At 45.5% G+C, this 24,424-nt stretch overlaps 1 protein-coding gene across 5 annotated transcripts in view; it reads right to left on the reverse strand.

The window, feature by feature from the left end:
- Positions 1-24,424, reverse strand: part of TNR (tenascin R) — a 291,672-nt gene that overhangs the window by 40,293 nt on the left and 226,955 nt on the right. For 3 of the 5 annotated variants that reach the window (XM_073356466.2, XM_073356460.2, XM_073356461.2), the window contains 5 exons: positions 21,021-21,497; positions 13,131-13,394; positions 10,795-10,910; positions 7,047-7,197; positions 657-926 (listed from right to left, as the gene is read on the reverse strand). In XM_073356466.2, coding sequence (XP_073212567.2) covers positions 657-926; positions 7,047-7,197; positions 10,795-10,910; positions 13,131-13,394; positions 21,021-21,381 — 1,162 coding nt within the window. In that variant the 5' untranslated portion in view covers positions 21,382-21,497. The remainder of the gene's footprint in view (positions 1-656; positions 927-7,046; positions 7,198-10,794; positions 10,911-13,130; positions 13,395-21,020; positions 21,498-24,424) is intronic. The other 2 variants (XM_073356467.2, XM_073356465.2) reach the window with 1 other exon arrangement.

The following is a 24,424-nucleotide window of genomic DNA, read 5'->3' on the forward strand; positions in this document are numbered from 1 at the left end:
TACAGGTCTGTCAGAGTAGAAAAATCCTTCACCCAAGAAGTATTTACCCTGATGCTATGCAGAATCAGAGATTATGCAGTGAGTCAGAGAGTCACAGTACAGTCGGCTTATATCTAAGGTTGTCATAAAACAGGGTCTCCTGGAGCTCAGTGATGTTGGTTCAGCGGTGTGCATACAGGCAGCAGATGGCAGTGGAGGAGTGAGACGTTGTGTCTGGTCACTGCTCTAGTGAGAGGAGAAGACACTGGGTGTGACCCTGAAGGAAAGAGGCTCTACTCCGGTTATGAGTAGAGGAAGTGCGTTTAGTGTGGCAGCGTCTGTCTGGCAGTCCATTGTATTAAAGCCTGTTGCCTACTCAGTCTGTCAGTCCATGAACTGGCCAGCTAGCTGGGTGTGTCTGAGTCTGTCAGTCAGTGTGTTGGCCTGTTTGGGGTGTGCGGGGGGGCAGTCAGGCAGAAGGCCCTGATAAGTCTGTCAGAAAGGGAATCCATCTATTTGTGAGGGCAGCTGGGTCTCATCCTGTTCGTCACTGATTCAAGTCAGTCTGTTAGTCAGTCATCCAGTGAATCGACCTGTTTGTTGTGTGGGTCTCTCGATGGCTGGCCATGTAGTGGACTAGACTCTAGCCAGATGGCTTTTAAATGCAACCGATGTACCTGTTGTGAAGGTGGTAACAGCAGGGTCGCTCTCGTTGGTCCCTCGGACCCCGGAGATGGAGACTTCGTACTGTGAGCCGGGCCTCAGGGCCTGCATTGAGTACTGGCTCAGGGGAGGCTGCAGTCGGAACATGGTCTTCCCCCCTTCCCCATTCGTGAGGCCGTACTTCAGCAGGATGTAGTCTACTTTAGCTCGGGGTGGGGTCCACTCCACAAAGGCCACTGTGTCCGAGACATCTCGCACCAGGATTTGGGTTGGCCCATCAATTACTGGACACCAAAGAAGCATGTTAGTTGTGAGTTAAACACAGACAGAAAATGTGTAAATTGCATGGCATCCGGCCCTGGGGAAAGAAAGGACTCAGTCTTGCTACATCTGATATTTGAAGTGGCCCATCACCACTTTAACTTAGTATCCAGGCAATAGCAGGAGGAAAAGAACTAATGTGAGTTGTGACCCAAGATCCCAGCTCAGGGTCCATGGATTAGAGATAGGCCTCCAGGCTATGCCATACTGGTTAGATGAGTTGTTTGTGGCTGCCAAGCAATAGGATGTAGGGGAAGGGGTCTGTTAAAGGGTGGATGGATCTGAATAGATTCTTGGGTTTGGTTCAGGTTTAGGGTGTTCATGGGAACCTTCTTCTGATATGCCAAGATTCATATGGAGTGGGACTACACCAAGAAGAGTAAGCCATTCATCATAGATTCCAAGGCCAGAAGGGACCATTGTGATCATCTAGTCTGGCCTCCTATATAGCATAGGCCAGAGAACTTCCCTGAATCAATTCCTGTCTGAACTAAAGCAGATCTTTTAGAAAAACATCCTAACTTGATTGAAAAATTTCCAGAGATGGAGAGCCCACCACAACTCCCAGTAAGTTGTTCTAAATCTTAATTGCCCTCACTGTTAAAAAATTGTGCCTCATTTCTAGTCTGAATTTGTCTAGCTTCAACATCTAGCCATTCTGTCTTGTCGTACCTTTTTCTGCTAGACTGAAGAGTTCTGTTCCCCATGTCAGTTATTATAGACCAGGGATCTCAAACTCAAATCACCACGAGGGCCACATGAGGACTAGTACATTGGCCCAAGGGCCGCATCACTGACAACCACCCCTGCCCCCCGCTGCCACCGGCCCTGCCCCCACTCCACCCCTTTCATGAGTCCCCACCCCATTCCAACCCCTTCCCCAAAGTCCCAACCCAACTCTACCCCCTCCCAGCCCCTCTTCCAGCACCTTCCCCAAATCCCTGCTTCTTCTCCGCCTCCTTCCCTGAGCGCACGGCTCCCCGCTCCTCCCCCCTCTCTCCTGGAACATGCTAAGCACCGCCAAACGGCTGTTTGGTGGCGGGAAGCACCTGGAGGTAGGCAGAGGAGCGGGAACACAGTGCGCTGGCAGGGGAGGGGGGGTGGCGGATGAGGGGAGCTTGGCTGCCACAGGAAATAACTCAGGGCGGGGAGCTTGGCGGGCCACAGTAAATAACTCCGTGGGCCACCTGCAGGCTGCATGTTTGAGACCCCTGTTATAGACTGTGATCAAGTCACCCCTTAACCTTCTCTTTGTTAAACTAAACAGATTCAATGCCTGTGCAGTCTTTCACTATAAGGCATGTTTTCCAGACCTCTAATCATCCTCATGGCTCTTCTCTGAACCTTCTTCAATTTATCAGCATCCTTCTTGAATTGTGAACTCAAGAACTGGACAGTGTTCCAGCAGTGGTCACACCCATGCCAAATACAGAGAAAATATCATCTCCCTACTCCTACACAATATTCCCCCGTTTCTACATCCAAGGATCATATTAGCCCCTTTGGCCAACAGCATTGCATGGGAAGCTCATGTTCAGCTGATTATCCATGATCACCACCAAGTTCTTTTCAGAGTTGCTGCTTTCCAGGATAGAGTCCCCCATTCTGTAAGTAAAGCCTGCATTATTTATTCTTAGACGTATGACCTTACATTTGGTCATATTAAAATCTGTATTGTTTAAGATCCAGATTGCTTTGTATCAATGACCTCTTCTCTTCATTATTTACTACTTCCCCTATCTTTGTGTCATCTGTAACCTTTACCAGTGATGACTTTATGTTTTCTTCCAGGTCTTTGATAAAAACGTTAAATAGCCTAGGGCCAAGGACTGATCCCTGCAGGACCCTTCTAGAAACATCCAGGCTTAATGATAATTCCCCATTTACAATTACATTTTGACATGTGTCAGCCAATTTTTAATAAACTGTGGATTTCCAGTGTGCTGAAAATATGAGAAGAGTTGAGAAAACAACTAGCACTTTCAAGAGACTTTTCAAAACTTGACATTAGTTACAATATCCCAGAAGTTCTACCCATCCTTTACAAAAGAGAGAGGAGTTGTAGCCAGATCTCTAGATCTTGGAATAATTGCACTCGGACTCACAAGAAAGCAGCAATACCCCTTGGGATTTCCATTGCTCCCTGTTTGATCTGGAAATCCCACAAGGTTGTGTTGACATTTCTACTTCCTCTCTTAGAAGAAATCCAGAAGTGCAGGGACCACAAGGAAATAAAAAATAATCTAAAGAAAAAAGTTACATGGTGAAAAGTTTGGGTTCAAATTCTGGGTTGATGCTGTTTGATTCTAACTGCTTTGCCTGTCTGTAGGTATTGTAATGACACACAGTCTGTCAAGCATCTGTGTATTGGCCACGTGCTGTAGCAGCATTAACATGCAGCGCCTGCTGCACAGCCAATTCTGAGACTTATTTTCTACCTGGGGATCTGAGATCTGTAATCCAGGTTCATACTGTATGGGCGCTTGCTTGCTTGTTTGTTTTACTAGTGACAGCCTAAATTGTATTCTGTAACTAGTACTAAATGCCCTGGTCTTGTAAGCTAGGGTTTAGGTAGTGCAAAGCAAAAATGTTATTTTTTTAAAGTGCATTTTGTATGTTGGACAGGTTTCACTGGATAATAAACATATACTGAATATCTAGATCTCCAGAGGGGGCTGAATGTTGGGGTGATCTAAGAGGTTTCTAAACACACAGTCTGAAATAGCTCTTCTTGATTAACTCCAGATGTGGATGCTCTTATTCCAGAATAGAGAACCTTATTCTAAATTAGTTTAGTGGATTAAGATTGTAGGTGTTGTATTAATGGAGCATGAATACAATGCCTACAAGTCCTGCATGGTTTGCTGCTCAGGTGGATAGACTAATTAGTTGCTAAAAAAATCACAAGTTTTCAGCCGGGGAAACTGGTGGTGCTACTGCAGAACATGCTGAGCTTGCATTTTTGGCTTGGATTTTCAAAGCTGCCTAAGGGGTTAGGTTCCCAAACCTCAATGAAATTCAATGGGATCTGGGCACCTATTTCCCTTATGCACCTTTGAAAATACCAGCCTCTGTGTGAACATTTAACATGGGAGTATTAATGGACTGTAACCCAAACATCAGTCTGTCCCAAATCTGGTGAATTCCTTGTGACCAGAGCTGGGCAAAACTTCAGGGAAGAAAGTTTAAACTCATCGGCAAAGGTGTAGAGGTTCCAGCCACACCAACTGGGGTCTTTCAAGGGTTGGTGTGCCTGGACTGCACAATGGCTTTGGGTGGAAAATCCTGTTTCTGCTCAAAACAAGAAAAGTTTTGGCTGTTTCAGCTGATCTTTACGCTGAGATTTTGGGTTCATTACAACTTAAAATCAAACGGATCTGGTTCTACCCTCCCATAACCAAAACAGAACAGAAAGGCTTGCATTAGAGAGGGTGAACCAAATCTCCAGATTCAAAAATCTCTGGAGCTTTAGGAGCAGTCATATCCAGATCCAGACTCTGTGGCTGACCCCTCTCTGTATAATGGGCCAAGCCAAACCAATCCACCAGATCTAAACCCCCACATGCTGGGAAAGCTGGGATCCAGCAGTTTGAACCCATCTCTTTGCAGTTGGAGCCTATCAAGAACCACACTTTGCTGAGTTAGAGGCGAGATCATGGGGTGAAATTCTATGGCTTGTGTTTTGCAGGTGGTCAGGCTAGATGATTGCAATGATCCCTTCTGGCCGGAAGATTTATGAATCTTTAATCTACTTTGTACAATCCCTTATGAACTGAAAGCACTGTGAGTTTGAGGCTGCTCTATGTGCAATAGCTGCACTCGTTAGGGGAATGGAAACATTTAGTCATGACCAGTAGGTGTCTCTGTTAAGCCACATTATGCAAGCAGCTGCTAAACACACAAACAAAGCAATAGGAAAAGATTTGTGTTTGTTTGCAGAGATCAGGTAGACTAACATCTGCAGCAAGATGCTAGATTCTCTCCTCTAATGTTAGAAAGACTCTCCTGTGCTGACTGTAGAGACCTCTCTGTTATATTGTGCTTTTTAGGATAATTTTCCTAGGAGCCCTTGAGTCTCCAGCTCCATTAAAGCCCTAATTAGCAACCTCATGAGAACACATCTCTATGTAACCTTCACAGAGCTGTTTAAATGTGTGTTTCTGTTTGTAAACGGTGTGGCTGGAGGGAGCTATCTGACTGTCTTGCAAGGATTCAGAGTGAGAACTTAGATATGTGCTTTGCCCAGTGTTACCTTTGACTCAGCAATGAAAGGGTTAATTAGCTCCTGGTGTACACACCTGGAGACTCTAATCTGACTGACTGCGGGAGAAAGTGATCGGCTTGTGCCTAGCATAAAAAATTGGCTCTGAAGAGACCTGAGTCCATCAGTGTGAAGCTGGGAATGATGATTATCTGTTCTGTTCATTTCCTCTGGGGCACCGGGCATTGGCCACTATTGGAAGACAAGATCGAGTGCTAGATGGACCTTTGGTCTGACCCAATATGGCTGTTCTTACATTCTTGAGGGCCCTCAGCACCTCCCAGGATTTGGACCTTAACCTGTTATCTGGGTGTGCTGGGGGACTACTTGGTACAAGCACTTTTGTGGAACAGGGAACACTCAGTCTCCAACTTCAGAAATGTGCCTAATGTGAAATCACTAGAGGTGGGAAATTTACTTGGACAGAAAAATAATTGAACTGAGCCTTCACTTAGAACCCAAACTGGTCCTTGTTTGAGCTCAGTTAATGTTTCTCCATGCTTTCCCTGCACGAGAATCAGGCCAGGAGTGGGGGGAATTATATCTATCTCGAGGCGGATAGCTACCCCAGTCTGTAAGTTTGTTCCTAGATGAGTCCTGGAGCTTTGAGCCCAGGAACTACAATTCCCAGGATGTACTGGGGAGTGTGGGGGAGAGAGGAGAAGGAACGGAAGAATGTGAGCTATATGTAACAGTGAGAGGAATTAATTTTCCCTTTGCTATTATCAAGCTCACTGAATCTTCCTCAAAGGGATTTAGGTACAAAAGAAGTGTCAAAATACTGTGAGAAGGACTGTTCTTGTGGTGCTTCTGCACCCAGTTTGCAGCCCAGATGGAATTAGATTGTTCAGATAAACCCCAGATTTCAGGGCATTTGTTTAACCCAAATCATCATTCAGTTTAGAAGTTCATCAGTCTTTAGTGTGTCTTTGAGACTGAAATTGTGCAGCTCAGTCAGGTGTTATTATCATAACTGGGTCTGTGCCACAGAATTTGCATTTGTGTCTGACTTTCCCCCAAGCTCAAAGTGGGAGGATTTGGTTCTGATGTTCCAGGCCAGAGCTGTCTCCTAATTATTTCTTTCCTTGCAGAAATGATGTAGACCAAAGTAATCCCTGGTGTAAGTCAATGGCATTACTCAATGGGTGAATTTGCCCTCTGAGTTTATCTAGCAGAGAGTAAATTCAGTGTTGCAAGTTACCCTCAATAAAGAACCCTCAGAACCCTCACCTGAGCCTCCAAGCAAAGCCAAAGCCAAGTCTTTTCAGGGGTTAAAAACATTTCAGTTTTAAGTCAATGGAGCTACACTGATTTACACCAGCTGGGGTTTTGGCCCATTGTTTGAATGTCTTGTTGGTGAAAGGTGCATGAACAAAACCCTGGAGACTGGATTCTTCTTGTAACCCAGGGAACTAGTACAACATTGGCAGCAGAAATGTAAACTACCCCACATCCATCCATCGATGTGCCCTGCCATGCTCTGGTGGGACCATCTCTAACTGTGAGAGTGGAGTTCAGTCTCCATGGCTATTCATTCCTTGGTTCCTCTGCTGAAACTGCCAATTAATGCCAATTGTGGTGGTGTTTTCTGTGATATGAATGCACATCTGCTGGGATCTGTATTGAGACCAGCACCTCATTTCACTTGGCCCAAATGATCCCCACCATCTTGTGATACCAGCCTTCAGCCTCTGCCGAACTGGATTATATCTGACCTGCTGACCTGGAGGTGAAAGGACAGCTATACAACACTGGGACCATGCCCTGTTCTGGGTCTGGAAAGACAGAGCATGCCTGAGGGCTAAAGGATGGAGTCACTCACAGGTGGAGATGCTGTCGGAGGTAGGGGGGCTCCTGGCTTGCTCCTTGAGGGCTACCACATTGACGATGTATTCTTCCCCAGGCTTCAGTCCTGTCTGGTTGAAGGTGGTGACACTGCTAGGAAGCTGTGCGATGACGCCACCTTCATTGTTCTAGGGAGATTAAAAAAGAAATCTGCACAGAAAGTTGGGGAGGGAGGAGTCTGGAACTGGTAACGTATTAAAAGGATGCAGCAGTAGTTGGAGAAAATAATGGGATGCCAGGTCAACTTGGCCCCAAATATAGAGCATCACTGGGGATAATGTACCCACCTGGGGAAAACTTACATACTCTCTGCATGTCTATTTCATAAGTGACCCTTATTCACAGTGGTGAGATCTTACTCATTCAGTTATTCCCATTGTTTACAATGGGCCTGCAGGTCTGATAAGTGCTCATAAATGTGCATAAGGGCTGTACGGTCTGTCCAAAAGATATTACATGCCTCAGGATGGGTCGACTCTTTTGCCAAGGGTCCCAATACCCCCTCGCAGCCAGCAGTGGCTCACAGAGTCAGATGCATCTCATGCCGTTCACCCCTCAGTTGTTGCTTCCAGATGGCTCGTAGGCAGACAGCATTTTTCTCAATCCCTGTTTTTAACTAGTGTGCGTGTTCAAGCTGGTAGAGCGACTTCATATGAGAACAGTCAGTGAAAAAGGTCCGGGATTCATTCCTCTCTCTTTGTGGCACTTCTCGGCTGCCTGGAGTATCCTGTGGTTTATATATAGCTGTGAAACTGCAAGGCCTTTGTTTTTGGCACACAATACTTTTGAAGTATCTCTATTAAGTCTTTATACTCCAAGTATTTCCTCTGGAAAACATAAGTCTTTAAGCAGCTGCAAATGTCACCTTTCCTGCCAGTGTTAGCCAAATAAAACTTTTCTTGTCATTGTCTTCACTAATAACATACTAAGCAAACCTTTGCACATAGATTTCCATTCGCATTCTTCCTTTTTCTCATTAAACTAGAAATCTTCCACTTTGTCCCTAAATTGCCATTTTAGCTTTTCTAATATTCTTTTCTCTTTTTTAACCTCTTTGTGGCTTTGTCATTTTCTCTGAGTTCTATTGCTTTGCAGAGCCGTTCCCGCTATTGCTGCAAATCTCATTGTGTTTTTTCCTTTCGCACAGAGCCACCATATATTTGCCATCTGAAATCACTTTTATTTTATATTATGGAGCAACAGCAACAAAAAAGACCAGAATTAAAGTCCCCTTAGATCCCCAGTGCTCTTGTATCTCTATAGCAGTCTGCAGAGATTGTGAGAACAAACGAGTTGTTGTCTCACGCAGAGTTCTTAGAAATATGACGGTACAGTGCACAGAAAGAAATAGTATCCTACTTTCATATCCCACATAAACCACAGCTTTAATGTCAATGTGATATTATTGCTGTAGCATATATTTACTTTTCACTCTTGATTTTGTTTGTTTAATGTTTGCATTTCTTTCCCTAAACAATGAGAATAGCTGGTCAGTTTCATTTTAGTTATAGTCAGTGTCTAGTCCCTTTTCACTGTCAGGGTTTTAGAATGGCAGTGCAATGCTGTGATGTTTTTTGGAGGGAAATATTGTATCTGGAATGTTTTAAAATACCTTGGAAATGTTTCTGTTGGTCTTAGGATTTTAAGAATTTAGTTTTACAAATTTTAAAGTTGGGATACATTTGACCTGAAAAGTTCACTTGAAATTTACAGATAATGCATTTAGGCTGAGATTTTCAAAGCCACTGGAGGGACTTACCTGCCTTTATTAATCACACACCGCAGCATGATTAAAAGCTATATTTTTATTTCTCCTATCATGTAGTGTACCACTGTTTATAAAATTCAGGTACCTCACAAACTTTTTCTACTGTACCTGTCCTGTTCCATTCCAAGGTGTTACTTAATTGTTCCTGTATCTACTTGGGAAAATTAAACTGCATTTGTAATGGGGACTAAGATCTAATAGGAAAATGGTGGCCAGTGGTTTGTCTTTCTTGTGCAGGCCGAAATAAAAGTGTCACAAATTGCATTGCATCGTGACATCATTATGCTTGGGGCTCCACCTCACGATGTCAAGTTAAGGCAGGACTACTTGTGGCATTGAGCCTGGATTCATTGTGACCCTGCACTGTCATGTCTGAGACAAACAAGGGACTATTTCCTTGGGTCATGGGACAGAGTCATGAACATTAGGACTGTGCAGTGACTCTAGGGAGCGATGATGATCTTCACAAAGAAATCGGGTGAGATAGCCAAGTGCACTTCTGAGACTCCGCTTCCCCATCTTGAAATGGATATCCTAGCATTCATGTCAATCCTTATGTTGTGAGGATTGATTCACTAGTGTTTGTACAATGTTTTAAAGATGTGCTAGTTTTAGTTCACTTATGGCTCTGGTAGTGTTTCCATTAGAATTTCTTATTTTTTAGTGGCTTATCCTGATTTTGAATGAAAATTACCTCTGGTCTTATAAATGCAATTCATGAACTGCAACTCATAAGAGAATTTTGCTTTTGTGTGTGTGTGTGTGTGTGTGTATACACATATACAATTACAAAAATATCCCTCCGGCCCTTTTGGAAACCAAAGTTAGAAACCAAAGTTGTTTTTGTCAATTTCTGCTCATCTGGATTTTGTTTTTGTACTGGTTCTGATGGTATATTTTCATTTATTTCACAGAACCCTTGTTTACTTCAGTGGGAGTTTTTCCTGAGTCAAGGCAATATAATTGGACTCTTCATCCACATTTTTTTTATTGTAAGATGTGTAGGATACACTTGTAGAGAGGTGCCAGATACAAGTTGAGCTGTAGTTCTATACAAGTGGTACAATAACTGAGAATAAATATTAAATATAGCATCAGTGACAACTTTATTGTTGTTTTGTCTATGCAGATAAAATGTTTAAAATTTAGGGCAACAGTTTCAGCCTTCAACTTTCATTTTTGCAAGCACAAATTGTACCTGTTCTATAATTGTGGTTACAATTTTGCAGCGGAATTATTTGTCATTGTGATTTAGGCTGCTTGGAGTCTGAGAGCTACTAAGTGCTCAATACTTCTGAAAATCAGGCCACATATTTGGGTGACTAAAAATGGATTTAGGTGCCTAGCTTTAGACACCCAAGCAGGTTTCTATCATGGGTTTTTAGAGATGGTGATCAAATGCCTCATTTTCACACTGATAAGTTAGAACAGATGAATCAATTGCTGAATTGTTCAGAAAAGTCTGATCAAAGTCAGGGCAAGAAGGTGGGAGAAAGAAAATAGAATGGAGAAGGGAAAGAGAGAAAGGTATGTGAAAGGAGATGGAGGGAGAGAGTAAGGGAAGAGAGCAAGAGGACAGATAGAGGAGGAGAGGGAAGGAGAGCTAGAGGACCCATTTGTTTATATGATAAATGTAGGATCTTTTTCATGGAATTCCCTCTATAGGAATGCATGTCCTGATACCTAGAATCCATGGAAAATAGTGTTCAGTGCAGAGCTGAGATTAATTGATCCAGATTATGACCTGGTGTTTTAGTGCTTTGTTTTGGCATGGGTGGGCAGGGGGCAGAGTAGGGGTATCATTCAGATGGTGTTTACCTAGCCCTGCACCATGCCCTGTTCTGTGTGTGTGACTGCTCCTTTAAACGGGGACCTAGTATTGTGACTATGCCACAGAGCTGACTTTGGGTGGCCAGCAGTGGCAGGGCAGGGCAGAGGCGGTCCCCGTTGTTGTTACCTTGGGGATGAAGCTTATCTCCCAGCCATCAAAAGAGAAAGAGAAGGGCTCCCACTGCACCTCCACGGTGGTCTCTGTGATCGTCTTGAACTGCAGCCCTTTTGGAGTGGAGAGATCTGAAATGCAGCAATGCAGATCACATTAGCTAGGCTGTGGCCCTGTTCCTGCTTTAATGACACAGCTCCCCACAGCGTGAGACACAGGACACCCTACATCCCTGACAGCTCTGTTCTCCTTTGACTATGCCCATCTAGGTTAGTCAGGTTGGGTAAACCTGACTGCTAGTGTCAAGGGGGGTGTCATGAAGTAGGTACTGACAGTTGGTTGGCAGTTTTCTGTTGGAATGAGTTTCCAGTGGAAAATGCCCTTTTTTCCCCTTCAAAATCAAACTTTTTTGTGGGAGAAAAGCACTGCTGAAAGTGAAAAAGGGGCAATTTTAATGCTTTTAATGAGCCATCATCACACCCAGATACATTTTGAATAGCATCATGGATATTATCAAGGCCACATGTGTAATATGGCTGTGATAGAGAGGAAGAATGTTCCAGTGGATAGGGTGCTTGCCTGGAATTTGGGAGATCTAGGTTCAGTGTTTTGCTCTGACACAGATTCCCTCTGTGACCTTGGCCAAGTCACTTAGTCTCTCCATGCCTCAGTTCCCCTTCTGTACAATGGGAAAATGAAGATAATGCTATGTGTCCTTTCCTAATTCACAGGGCTGCTGTGAGGAGAAACACACTGAAGATTGTGAGGTGCTCAGATATTATGGTAGTAAAGGCCATAGAAGTACCTCAGATAGCTAAAGTTGTGTAAGGAAGGGCCTTATGTAGGAGGTTGAGAGGGGGCAGTGCTTCAGGGGATAAGTTTGGATAAGCTTTTGAGAATTAAGAACATAAGAATGGCCACGGTGGTCAGACCAATATCTAGCCCAGTATCCTGTCTTCTGACAGTGGCTGATACCAAATGCTTCAGAGGGAATGAACAGAACAGGGCAATTATTGAGTGATCCATCCCGTCGTCCAGTCCCAGCTTCTGGCAGGTGGAGGTTTAGGGACATTCAGAGCGTGGGGTTGCCTCCCTGACCATCCTGGCTAATAGTCATTGATGGACCCATCCTCCATGAATTGTAGGAGTGTACTCAGAATGAATCTGAACTCCTGACATTCGCTTCTCATTATTCAATCCTAGAGATGGCCTGAACCAAAATCATGGACCAGCCGTTGGGGATCTAGATGTGATTTTTTGATGCTCAGGTCCATCTCTATTATAAAACTGATTTCAAGGAAAATAAACAAGAAAAGGCATCCATGTATAAGGTGCAGCCTTGTATGAGAGAGAGCCTTGTACCCTGTGTGTTTGTGAGGTTGAGGGGGAAACTACATCTAGGGCAATCTTAGACCAGAATTTTAGTCCCTTTTGATGGCAGCATATGCTTGATCCAAACCCCACTGAAATCAATGGAAAGACGTCCATTAACTTTGATGGGTTTTGGTTCTGTATTAGCAAAAGCATCACTGGCATTCATTCCACAAGAGCATTATGTCAATAACAGCCAGCTTTAATTCAGGAAGAGTTCTGTATGGGGTTAACTTTATTTCAGAGATGTTCTGGTGCCACCAAAGCATTATTTTTCAAACAGCAGAGCTGACTGGAAAATGTCCCTTCCCCCCAAGTAAAATTTTAACTTTTCAGCAAAAAAATTGAAAGCTGAACATTTTTAGCTGTAAACTTTCAGTTTTAAAATGGAAAATTTGATTTGGAAATGCTATGATGGTGCCAAATGGGAATTGTATTTCAAGCATGTTGTGTCTCCATTCTCCTCTATGGGCCAAGTTTCTCAGTTGGACTACATCTCCCATGATGCGCCACAATCCTCCCATCTTACTGAGCCACCACCCGTGTGCATCCTGGGAGTCGCCAGCCATGGAACAGCATGAGAGATGCAATGTGGCCAGGGAATCCAGTCCTAGAGGAGAACAGGGGGCAGGAGGTTGTTGTGACAGTATTTCCTAATAGAAATATTTTTGTTTTGCTTTTTGGTTTTCAGGTGTTCAAGTTTTTGACAAAATTGTAAATTTTCTGTGGAAAGTGGACACTTTTTTGTGAAAAAAATTAGTTTTGTCAAAAACCCACTTTTCTGTTGAAATATAGTTTTGATGGAAAAATTTCAACCAGCCTTAAACACACAATTTTAAATGATGGCAACCATGTACCAGAAACTATATTAGACTGGGAAAGCTGTCTGTCAGGGTCCACGGGTGTATATGAGACTGCTCTTCTTTCTATTACTTCTGGCCAATGGGGATAAAATTGTATGGTGGAAAAGCAATACTTACGGGTAGTCACCTTGGTAGTGACGGGGACGCTAAGGATGTCGCTGATGACAGCGTAGATGGTGATGTTATATGTTTGGCTTGGCTCCAGCTCCTTGATGGTGACAGCACTCCATTCTCCAGGCACCCGTTGCTGGAGCTGAAGGCCCCCTGGCACCACTGGCTGGTAGGAGATCACATATTCTGTCACTGCCATTGGCCCATCCCATTCCAGGTCAATGGACCTGTCACTGATCCCAGCCACTCGCAGATCCTCAGGTGGGGCAACTAAAGGGAGAGGTGATAGACAGGGAGTGTCAGAGAGTGCATGGCTTATCCATCCTCCATCTCGCTACTTTAGGCATGATGTTCTTCTTGGGCTAGGGACTAGGATCACATTTAGAATTGGTATGAGGTGTGACATGGTCTCTCCTGAACCTTTTCATCCATTCCTTGTAGGGGGCTAGTCAATATTTATCTGTGGTGTGGACAGGGTATTAGGCTGAGAGCCTGGAGGCCCCATTCTAATTCCAGTTCTACTTCACTTCTCTGTGCCTCTTTCCTTCCATTCCTTTCTGTCATGACCTGTGGCTCTCAAACCTGGGTCTGCAGCGTTCCTGGAGGTCATCACGCTCCAATCCTCCACCCAGTGGTTTACTGGCATCAGTGCGAACTGGGACTTCTTGAAGCCCAGCCCAAATAGAAGGTATGACGTTTCACTCCATATTCTTTATGAAAATATGCTTATGATATGAATATGACATAACTGAGATGTACTTTATGCAGGATAGGTCTTGTAAGATATCATTGGAAAGGTTATAATTTACTGAATGCGATTATCCAATTTGTATGCCTGTATCATTTCTGTATCTGAGTTAGGAATATTGACTATATATCTATATTTCAACTATGCTACTCTGAGCGATGCCCACTGCTAACACCTCCGGTACAACAATGGAAAAGCCAGACAGGGCTGATGGCCCATCAGCGAGGACAATGGACTGTGAAAAGGCTTGGCCTTCCTGTGGACCCTCCATACTGCCACTGACTCGTGATACTACTGTCAGGAAGGAGTTAAAATTCAGCCAGCAGAAAAGACAGAAACTGCTGAGAAGCAAGGACAAAGTTTCTGTCGATACCCCTGATAACTTAGCTCAGCTTATATGGTCAATGCCCGCCCAGTCACTCAGCTCTTAGGACAATGCTAACCTTCCCTTCACAACCCACCGGATGTCTGAAAGCACACATCCCTCCCTGCCCTCCGCCTCTATGGCAAGGTAGCCATAGATGCTTGATGCAATAGGATGACCTCTATATGTATGTACTGTTCCTATTTTTATCTTTGTTTAGGGTTCTCTCTTGATTTGTAACAATGTCTGTCTCTGTATGTACAGATAAATGCAAATGAATTGATAAGAGAATGTATATAACTGGCCACTATGGCACCATATTTTTGAAGCTGCTTGTCAGTCTTCCTGGTACTGTGAATAAACCCCCTTCAGTATTGTCTGTGCTTGCCTGATTCTTGGGGAAAAGAATCTTTTTGCCTAACACCACAGAGTCAGGTGGTCTTGTCACCTAATACTAAACATTACCTGGGACTTCTTGTAACTTTCCACTGCAAGGGACAGGGAGGGTCAAGTTTGGGAAATAAAGGTTTTCAACCTTATGTAAATCCTATTTAAAGGTGGGGAGGAAGGCAAATGGGACTCCTCCTCTCCATGACCTGTCTGCCCAAGAAGAAAGACTGCTAAAGCCACCTGAAGGGAAGGCAGGGAGAGTCCAGACTGAGACAGGGATCCAGTCTGAAAAGGAATATAATTGGAACTCTGAACCACAGAAACTTTGCAACCTGCCTAAAATAACATTTAGGGTGAGAATTTACATTTTGTAACCTGTTTCATAAGTATATTGAGTTTAGCTTGTGTATTTTGCTTTATTTGGTCAGTAATCTGCGTTGTTCTGTCTCTTCTCTCTTATGTTCACCTAAAATTCACCTTTTGTAGTTAATAAATTTGTTTATGATATAACCCAGTTTATGTAATTTTTAACTGGGGGGAGAAAGGGGAAAGAAGTTGTGCATATCTCCCTCCACATTGAGGGAGGGGGTGAATTTCATAAAACCCTCTGGGTTTGTACCCCTTAAAAGGAGTGGGCACCAGAGTGTTGGGGAAAGCTCCTAAGGCTGAATCTTTCCAGAGCGGATCTCTGTCTCTCTGTGCAGCTGGGTGTGGCCCTGCCTGTGCGGTTGGCTGGAAGAGGCTTGTGAGCCTCACCCAGCAAGGCCAGGTAAAGGGGACTCAGGCTGGCAGAATAGGCTGATTCAGTGGCATCCCAGCACATCAGGTAACCTCCCAAAGGGCCCACACCTGTCACAGAAGGCTCTACCCCGATTGATGGAACACAAGAGCTTCTGATTGGCCCATTCCCCCTACTTAAGCCAGAAGGAGGAACAGGGAGTCATCTGTACAGCTGGGTTCCACTCTGCTTTGGACTGCTCATCCAGTGCTATCTGCTCTTGTCTCTTGACCGTGACTTCCTTGTTTCCTGAATCGGCCTGATTCCTGGTATCTGACTCTTGGTTCCTGATCTTGGCTCCTGACCTCCTGGTTCTGAACCCCGGCTGGCAGGGTAACCTGGCCCCCTGCCCTATACTTAAACACTAGGCGTGGCCGCCTACGTGCCGGCCCTGACACTTTGCCTGCCTTGTCAATTCAACCTCTTCAGGGAAGGGGCTGTATGTGGTTGTCCAATGTGTGTGCAACAGGAACCCAATCTTGGTGGGGCCCCCTCAGTCCTGCAAATAATCAATAATAGTCCTGCACAACGGGAATGTTGTTCAGTAAACAAAAGTCAATGGGACTCTGTGTGTGTGTGGGGGGGGGGCGGAGGGTGTTAAACGGTATGTTATCATGGGGCAAACTTGGGAATGACTCACACTTTGAGAACAACAGTTATTCCAATCCAGTGTTAATAGCACAGAATATGAGGGGGAGGAATTAATGCAATTTCCAGTATATGTATTTTCAAATAAACGCTTTTTAACTATATTGTCACTAGGGAGTATTCCTAACTCAGTGCCCCGTAGTACTGCCCAGCCTCAATCACCCACTGGTTAAATTTTCAAACAAGTGCCCTTGTGGTTTCTCCCATGCTGCCCCTCATGCTTGGAGGAGCTACCTAAAAACATCCACAAAGGTACCTCATTATCTTCCTTCAAATCCCTCCTTAAAACTCCTTCGACCTGAGGCCCACAAAAAACTTGACAAGAGTTAGGCTACTGGTGCTCTTAGTCCACTGCCCATCATTTTGACCGATATTGTCTCATCATTTCTTTTTACTTCTCATCTCTCTGCATCCACCTGTTATCTCTTATTTTATACTTATTGGGAACTCTTTAGGGCAGGCACCATCGTCTTGTTCTGTGTTTGCACAGCACCGAGCTATCGTGATACATGGAATTAAAGCTGAGGCAATCAGCTGATGGTGTCATCCTGCTTCTGCTAATTCTTAAAACCCACCTTGGCAGAGTGAGGACTGATGTCTGAGTGCCACATCAGGGTGTGTAATGCTAGTGATGGGACGAGCAGTCAAACCATGATGGCCCTGGACTCTGAAATTCAGATCTGGATGTGACTATTCCCCCGAGTTTGGGGGTGATTGGACTCCAGGCTTTGTTTTGACCTATTGCAGAGGTGCAGCCAGCCATAGATCCTGCTCCAAAGCTGAATGTCCTCAAAGTTTGGAGATACTCACATGCAGGGATTTGCTTTGGGGTCATCTCTCATTATTATCATTAGTAGTGTTGCAGTAGCACCTGGAGCCCTCCTCATGGAGCAGGACCCACTGTGATAGGCCCTGTACAAACACAGACAGTCCCTACCAGGATGAAGGAATTCCTGACCTTGTGCTGGGTTTGCCTTCGAGACAGCTCATTTGCTTGTCATTCAACCACTTTTAATGTAATAGAATCATAGAATATCAGGGTTGGAAGGGACCTCAGGGGGTCATGTCACTCGCTCACAGGTGACTGAGAACCAAGAAGTGTTGCTTTTCATAGAATCCTAGAAATGAAAGTCTGAAAGGAACCTCAAGAAGTTACCAAGTCCAGCCCCCTTTGCTGAGGTAGGACCAAGTCTACCTAGACCATCCCTGACAGGTATTTGTGCCACCTCTTCTTAAAAACCTCCAGTGATGGCAATTCCACAACCTTCTTTGGTAACTTATTCCAGAGTTTAACAACCCATATAGTTAGAACATTTTTCCTAATATCTAATCTGAATATCCCTTGCTGCAGATTAAGTCAATTATTTCTTCTCCGGCCTTCAGTGGATGTGGAGAACAACTGCTCACAGTCCATAGCAGCCCATAACATATTTGAAGACTGTTATCAGGTCCTGTCTCAGTCTTCTTTTCTCAAGACTAAACATGGCCAGTTTTTTTAACCGTTCCTCACAGGTCAGGTTTTCTAAACTTTTTATCATTTTTGTTGCTCTCCTCTGGACTCTCTCCAGTTTGTCCACATCCTTCCTAAAGTGGGCACCCAGAACTGGACGCAGTACTCCATCTGAGGCCTCACCAGTGCTGAGTAGAGCCAGACAATTACCTCCTGTGTCTTACAAACAACCTCCCTGTTATTGATATTAGCCTTTTTTGCAGTTGTGTCACAATGTTGGGTCATATTCAATTTGTGATCCACTATAACCTCCAGATCCTTTTCAACAGTACTCCCACCTACCCAGTTATTCCCCATTTAATAGCTGTGTATTTGATTTTTCCTTCCTCGGTGAAGGACTTTGCACTTGTCTTTACTGAATTTCATCTTGTTAAATTCAGACCAATTCGCCAATAGGTCAAGGTCATTTTGAATTCTAATCTGTCTTCCAAAGTGCTTGCAACCTCTCCTGGCTTGTTGTCATTTGCAAATTTCATAAGCATGCTCTCCACTCCATTATTCAAGTCATTAATGAAAATATTGAATGCTGCCAGACCCAGGACTGACCCTTGTGACACTCCATTAGATATGTTCAGTGATGAGCTGCCAAAAGCTGAAGAACCGGTTCCTTCAGTCGCTCTGGTTCTTCGGTGGCACTGAAGGACCCGCCGCCGAAGTGCCGCTGAAGACCCGGAGCGACTGAAGGCCCAGCTGCTGAAGTGCCGCCAAAGACCCGGAGCGCCGTCTGGTGAGTAAAAATTGCCTAAAGTTAACCATGTGCTTAAGTGTTTTCTTGTTACAGCATTCAAAAGCTTTCTTATTGCCTCACAGCACACTGTCTGGTTCCTTGTATTCTTTAACAACGGGCTCTAAACCGGCTTCAAAATTTAACAACCGGTTCGCGCAGCTGGTGCGAACTGGCTCCAACTCACCACTGGATACGTCCTCCCCGTTTGACAACTAACCATTGATAACTACTGTTTGAATATGGTCTTTCAATCAGTTGCACACCCACCTTATAGTAATTTCGTCTAGACCGCATTTCCCTAGTTTGTTTATGAGAATGTTAAGTGGAACTGTGCCAAAATCCAGATATATCATGACTACTGCTTCCCCCATACACTATGCCAGTATCCCTGTCAAAGAAGGAATTTAGATTAGTTTGGCGTGATTTGTTTTTGTGAAATTCATGCTGGCTACTGCTTGTAATCCTGTTATTCTCTAGGTGCTTAGAAATTGTTTAATAATTTGTTCCAGTATCTTTCCAGATATTAAGGTTAGGCTGACTGGGTTATAATTCCTGGGGTCCTCTTTGTTTCCCTTTCTAAAGACAGGCACTATGTTTGCCCTTCTCCAGTCGTCTGGGATCTCACCTGTCTTCCAGGAGTTCTCAAAGATAATCACTAATGATTCAGAGATTGCTTTAGGTAGATCCTTTAAGCACCCTAGGATGAATTTTATCTGGCTCTGACGATTTGAACACATTTATCTTTAAATATTCTCGAACCTGATCTTTCCCTATTTTGGCTTGCAGTCCTTCCTTCTTGTTGCTAATATTAATTGTGTTGGGTATCTAGCAAAACAGGCATTAAACACCTGAGCTTTTTTGATGTCATCAGTTATTAGCTCTCCTTCCCCACTCATTATTTTTTGCTTTCAATTGCATTCAATGAAATAAAGAGGCCATATGTGACTGAGAGGGAAACATGCCTTCTTTGGGGCTGCATAAAGCTTCTGAAAATAGTCCTAAACTGCATCCAAAACACCCCTTGTTGGGATTTCCCCTGGAGGCAGCAGAAGCGGGGCTCTGGGAGGTTAACCAGTATTTAAATAATGGCTTTCTCACCCCTCTTTCACCTCCCCCAGTCCCACCCAACCCCGTCACATTATGCAGCATTTTTCCTGGTGATCTGAAAAGCAGCAGTGCAGCTGTTAAGGGGCTAAGTGAAAGGAGGAATGGGGCAGATAATGGCAAGTGTAGGGAACGCAGGTCCAGGAAGCAGGCAGTGCAGAAGCAAGAAGAAGGTGGAGGGTAGTGGGGCAGACAGCAGAGCAATAGAGAGGGTTGTGGGCTGGACAGAGGGAATCTGGAGAAGTTGTTGGTTGCTGGCCAGCGCCTGTGTAGCAGCTGCAGCTGTCCTGCCTATACGAAAAAGGAGCAGTATTGCGTGTTGGCCACGCACAGCTCAGAGTCCTGGGGAAGAGTGAAAAGGCTGAGTCTCTAGGAGACAGGGCTCTGTGCGTGGCGAGGTTCACCTGTGTAGAAATGCTGCAGCCCTTTCCTCGCTGCTCTGTGACTGATGCACCATTTTAGCTGGGATGAAAGGGTTAAATTGTATCTTGGCAGAGGGGTGCCCAAGCTGCAGGCCCAGAGGGCACTCATTGGGGTGAGCACGTCCTTGTCGTCTGGGACTAGGCAGCTCTGGTGCCTAACTGTATGATTTGGGGAGATGGCAGCCGTGGAAGAGAGATCTGCAGTGAGGTGAATGCATATAAACCTGCAAGCGTCACGTGCCCCAGTCCAACACCCACACGCTGCTTTCCTGCCGGGAGATGGGAAACTTATGGACAACAAATATGGCATCGCTTTGGTTGGGATGGAGTCTGCTTCCCTTCCCACCCACTCCCCTCATCCCCTGCAGCGCCAGGCCTGCTATCTGGGTGCTTGGCGTGAAATGCCGAACGTAGCTTTTATCCTCATTCTCAAGTAGCCTGGTTAGGAGAGACAAGTGGAGAAGCACTTTAGATAATGACCCAGATGCTCCTGCACAAAGGGCCAAGGGCAGGTGGTTTCCAGACAGATGGTAATAGCCCCAAGAAGGAGCAGCACTTTACCTTGGCCTTATTGGGTGGACTACAGTTGTCATAGCAACAGCCGTTGGTTACACAGTGATCTTCCCCTGTGATGCTGGCAGAGGGTCCCCATGTGAACCATTGCAACAGCTGTCATGGTCCTTCCACTGGTGTTAGCAGGGGTCCTGAGCAGGAAGGCAGTGCAGAATGCTGGGGCCCAGGTCCCTTGCACAGTGCACAGCATGGAGACCCTGGCTGAGTTAGGGAACTGCGACAAGAGCACGATCGTATTTTTCCTCCCCAAATGAATTACTCTGCAGAAATCACCTCCGGAATGTCTGACGGCTTTGTCTGCGTGAAATGGCCCCATGCCTGGGCATGTGTAGGGCCTGAGTCTCAGTTACTGTGTTCCTGTTCTGGGCAAGGGGAGCTTAAAGCTCTGCCCGTATGCCAGGCTTGGGAAAGGCCCTGATGTAAGTCAGAGCAACATCAGGGCTGCTCTAACTTGTGCTTTGCATCCCATGGCTCCCCATGGGCCCCAGGGAGCAGAGAACAGCAGAAGTGTGTTGCCTTCCTGCCAAGCCAACCCATCCTGACATACCCCTGATCCACCCACTTCACAAGCAGGCTGAGAGCAGGGCCTACCCTTGCACCAGCTCTGTGCCCGGTAGGGAGGCCACTCCTACCTGCTGAGCAGTCTTGTCCCTTGTAACCTTCCTCACAAGCGCACATCCCCTTCTGGCAGAACCCACGTCCGCTGCAGGCATTCAGGCATCTCAGCTGACCGCAGTCTTCCCCCACATAGCCCTCCTGACAGATGCAGGTGCCATTGGTGCATCTCCCCTTTCCCAAGCAGTCATCGGGGCACCTCAGCTCGCTGCAGTCTTCCCCTGCATAACCTTCTTCACAGACGCACTCCCCGTCCACGCAGAGGCCTCGGGAGGTACAGTCCGTCGGGCAGCGGAGCTCTGAGCAATCGTCCCCACTGTAGTCGTTGTCGCAGATGCACTGGCCTTCTACACAGATTCCCCGGCTGGAACAGCCCATGGGGCAGTGGGGCTCTGAGCAGTTTTTTCCAGCCCACCCTTCATTGCAGATGCAGCCACAGGACTCCAGGCTAAAGTTACCATGCCCACTGCAGTGGGAGATGTAAGCTAGCTGCCCTGGAATGATCAAAATCAGCAAGTCAGCTATCACTAGGGGCTCTATGGTGGGGACAGAGGAATCCCCACAATGGCTGCAGCCACAGTAGGATGATATCCTTCCAATAGTGCTGTAGTTTCATATGGGCATTTGCTGGGGGACATTAATGCTGACAGGAGTAGGAGCCTGATTACACTGTGCATTATTCTCATGCATAACTCTGCCACTTGCAGAGGCAACGCGTGGGGGAAGGCATGCAGGGTCATATGCCCCCCTATTTCTGCCAGGGTTTAGATGACCTGCCATGAGCCCTGTGGCATTCAGCCCGAACCTTTGTCGTGCCTCCCGCCCACTATCAACAGTTATGCGTTGTCTCTATCTGCCAGGACACTTTGGTCTTGACCTGCAGTGCTCCTCCGCTATTTTAGCTGTGGGCTGGTGCCAGTCATGCTGAATTGCCCCCAAGCTGTGAAATTGTTTTTAAGGACATGCTTAAAAGGTCCATTTGGAGCTATGACAAGATGCACTTAACACAATATTCACTTAGGATTATTATATATTATTTGCAAAATTCCGATCTCAGTCCAGGTTTGCATTCAAAGGGTTTTGATTTTGGCACAAGTTATGCAGGCCTGGACAAGCATTGCTACTGTGGATGACATTGTGAGATACAAAAAAGCTATTTCTAGTGGTTTCTATGGCCTCTCTGAATCATGTGCAGCTACTAGACCTGCAGGGCTGCAAAACGTTGGACTTTAAGGCCCTAGTCTGCACTGGTGCATGGGTCTGTCAGCACTGAACTTGGTGCAAGATTGGGCCCGAAGTTTGTGGCATTTTTATGTACAGAAAACATGTTACTGGCTGAGAACTGAATCTCTAGTCCATCCTGGGCCTTGGGTAAAGGGGAAGAGAGGAAGGATATCTCTGCCAGGTTGATTTAAAACAAAAGGGTATTTGTTTGAAATTCTCAGGGGGCTGGAGAGCATTAGAAGTAGCCTCCAGGGGAGATGGAATAGTGATCAGAAGGCAGGTGGAGTGATCGAAGGTGAGTGCTAAGTGCAGTTGTTACACAGCTCTACAACATGCAATTACTACGTAGCTCTGCAGCATATCACATGATTACCATCTCCTACTGGGATTGGGAAAACCTGACCGTAGAAACATTTTATTGGGCTTCAAAATCCGAATAATTTATGTTTCAATGTTTTGCACTCTCTCTCTCCCTCTGTGTGTGCACACACACTTATTGGAAGATTCAGCTTTCTTCCATCTCACTTCACCCTTCTTAAATTGCATGCTGAATTCAACATCCTCACACTGGACGGGTTCTGTGGAAAACATAGTATGTGTTCATGTCATTAAAGACTGTATCATAATGCATATGCACCAGGGGGCTGAATTTAGGTTGCATGGGGAATCTTAATTCTGGCATTGTCTAATTTTTGCACACTTGATTTGCAATTGTAAAGACCTTCTGATGTATTTTTTTAGATGTAATTTCTTAATTTGTTAATAATAAAACCAAACTGAAAAAAACCCTCCAGAAATTCTATAATATGGAACCATATCCACCTCCAGTGTGGGTCATCAGCAGAGTTCCGACCTTTGGATCCACAGCACAGACCTCTACCACATGAGCTAATGGAGTGCCCGATGATGGTAGTAGGCTATTATCTTCTGTGAGAGCTGGCCACCAGAGGGGGATAAGACTCTTAGCCAGGGGTCTTGACAGCTGTTTGCAGTCAGCAGAAGAATGTAGACTCAGGACACCTGGGTTTGATCTGGAGGGGTTGCCCTAGGTTACAGACCATTCTGACCCTCTGTTTCTACCCAACTCCCCCTCCTCAACGCTTGGCTCTTATCCCCAGCCCCTCTGCTGCTATGTAACCCCCCAAAGTACCTGCCCCTATATAACTCCAGCTCCTCCCTCTACCCCTCTACTCTTGTCCAACACCCCCACACCATCAGTTCCTGTCCCCTCTGCTCCTTTTCACCTCCCATCCCCTGGCTCCTGCCCTCTCCCCACTGCATCTAAATACCCCATATCCTCTCCCCCTCCCTCTGCTCCTGTCTGTTCCGCCCCTGGCTCCTGCCCCTCTCCTTCCCACTCCCTGGCTCCTGCAACACCCTCTATCCTGCTGCCTGTCCACCCCATTGGGCTGCTGGGTTGGGGGAATATGTGCCTATATAAGACAAAGCCCCAAATATTGAGACTTTCCCTATAAAATCAGAACATCTGGTCACCTAAGTGCCAGCAATGGGGAGCCAGGAGAGACAGTCTCCCTGCTCTCAGTTCCTGGGCCTGGAACCACAGCTGAGCCCCTTGGTGGAGCTACAATTGCAGGAAAAGTCCTGTGCAGCCCCTGCAGGCCCGGGACAGAGCACGCTCCGCTGTTCTGCAGAGATGGCCCATATGCAGTCTGGTTGGCATTTAGGAACTGTGCAGGGATGGAGCATGCTCAGTGCAGACATAATTTTTGGAGAGTTTAGCTGCCAAACAAGTCTCTGCTTAGTACATGCAAAATGAGATTTTTTGGAGGCTTGTTGTTTGGCTAAATCTGGGCACATTTTCACAGGGACAGCAAAAGGCACATCCCTGACACCAGGGCAGTCCTGTTACCAAATTTCATGTGCATGGAGGCACTACAGCTTCTCCGTGAGATGGTGGTAAGAATTATTTTACCATGGGCAAAACAACGTATTTTCTCCTAAACTCATTCTTGGAAACGGTTGAACCATTTTACTGAAACTTTTCCAAAATATTCAGCCTGATACAGACACCTGATGTGGAAAATGTCAACCTGAATGGTTGAAGTTTGGCAAAATTATAAGCAAGTGAAAACAGAGTCTTATCATGGAAAATGTTAGGCAATCTTAATTAAAGGTGATGCTATCACCGCCACCTATCATATATATTGCTGACCAACAAACATAAAAGTGGTTGGTT

This window comes from Lepidochelys kempii, chromosome 8 (assembly GCF_965140285.1).
Source record: "Lepidochelys kempii isolate rLepKem1 chromosome 8, rLepKem1.hap1, whole genome shotgun sequence".
NCBI lineage: Eukaryota > Metazoa > Chordata > Testudines > Cheloniidae > Lepidochelys > Lepidochelys kempii.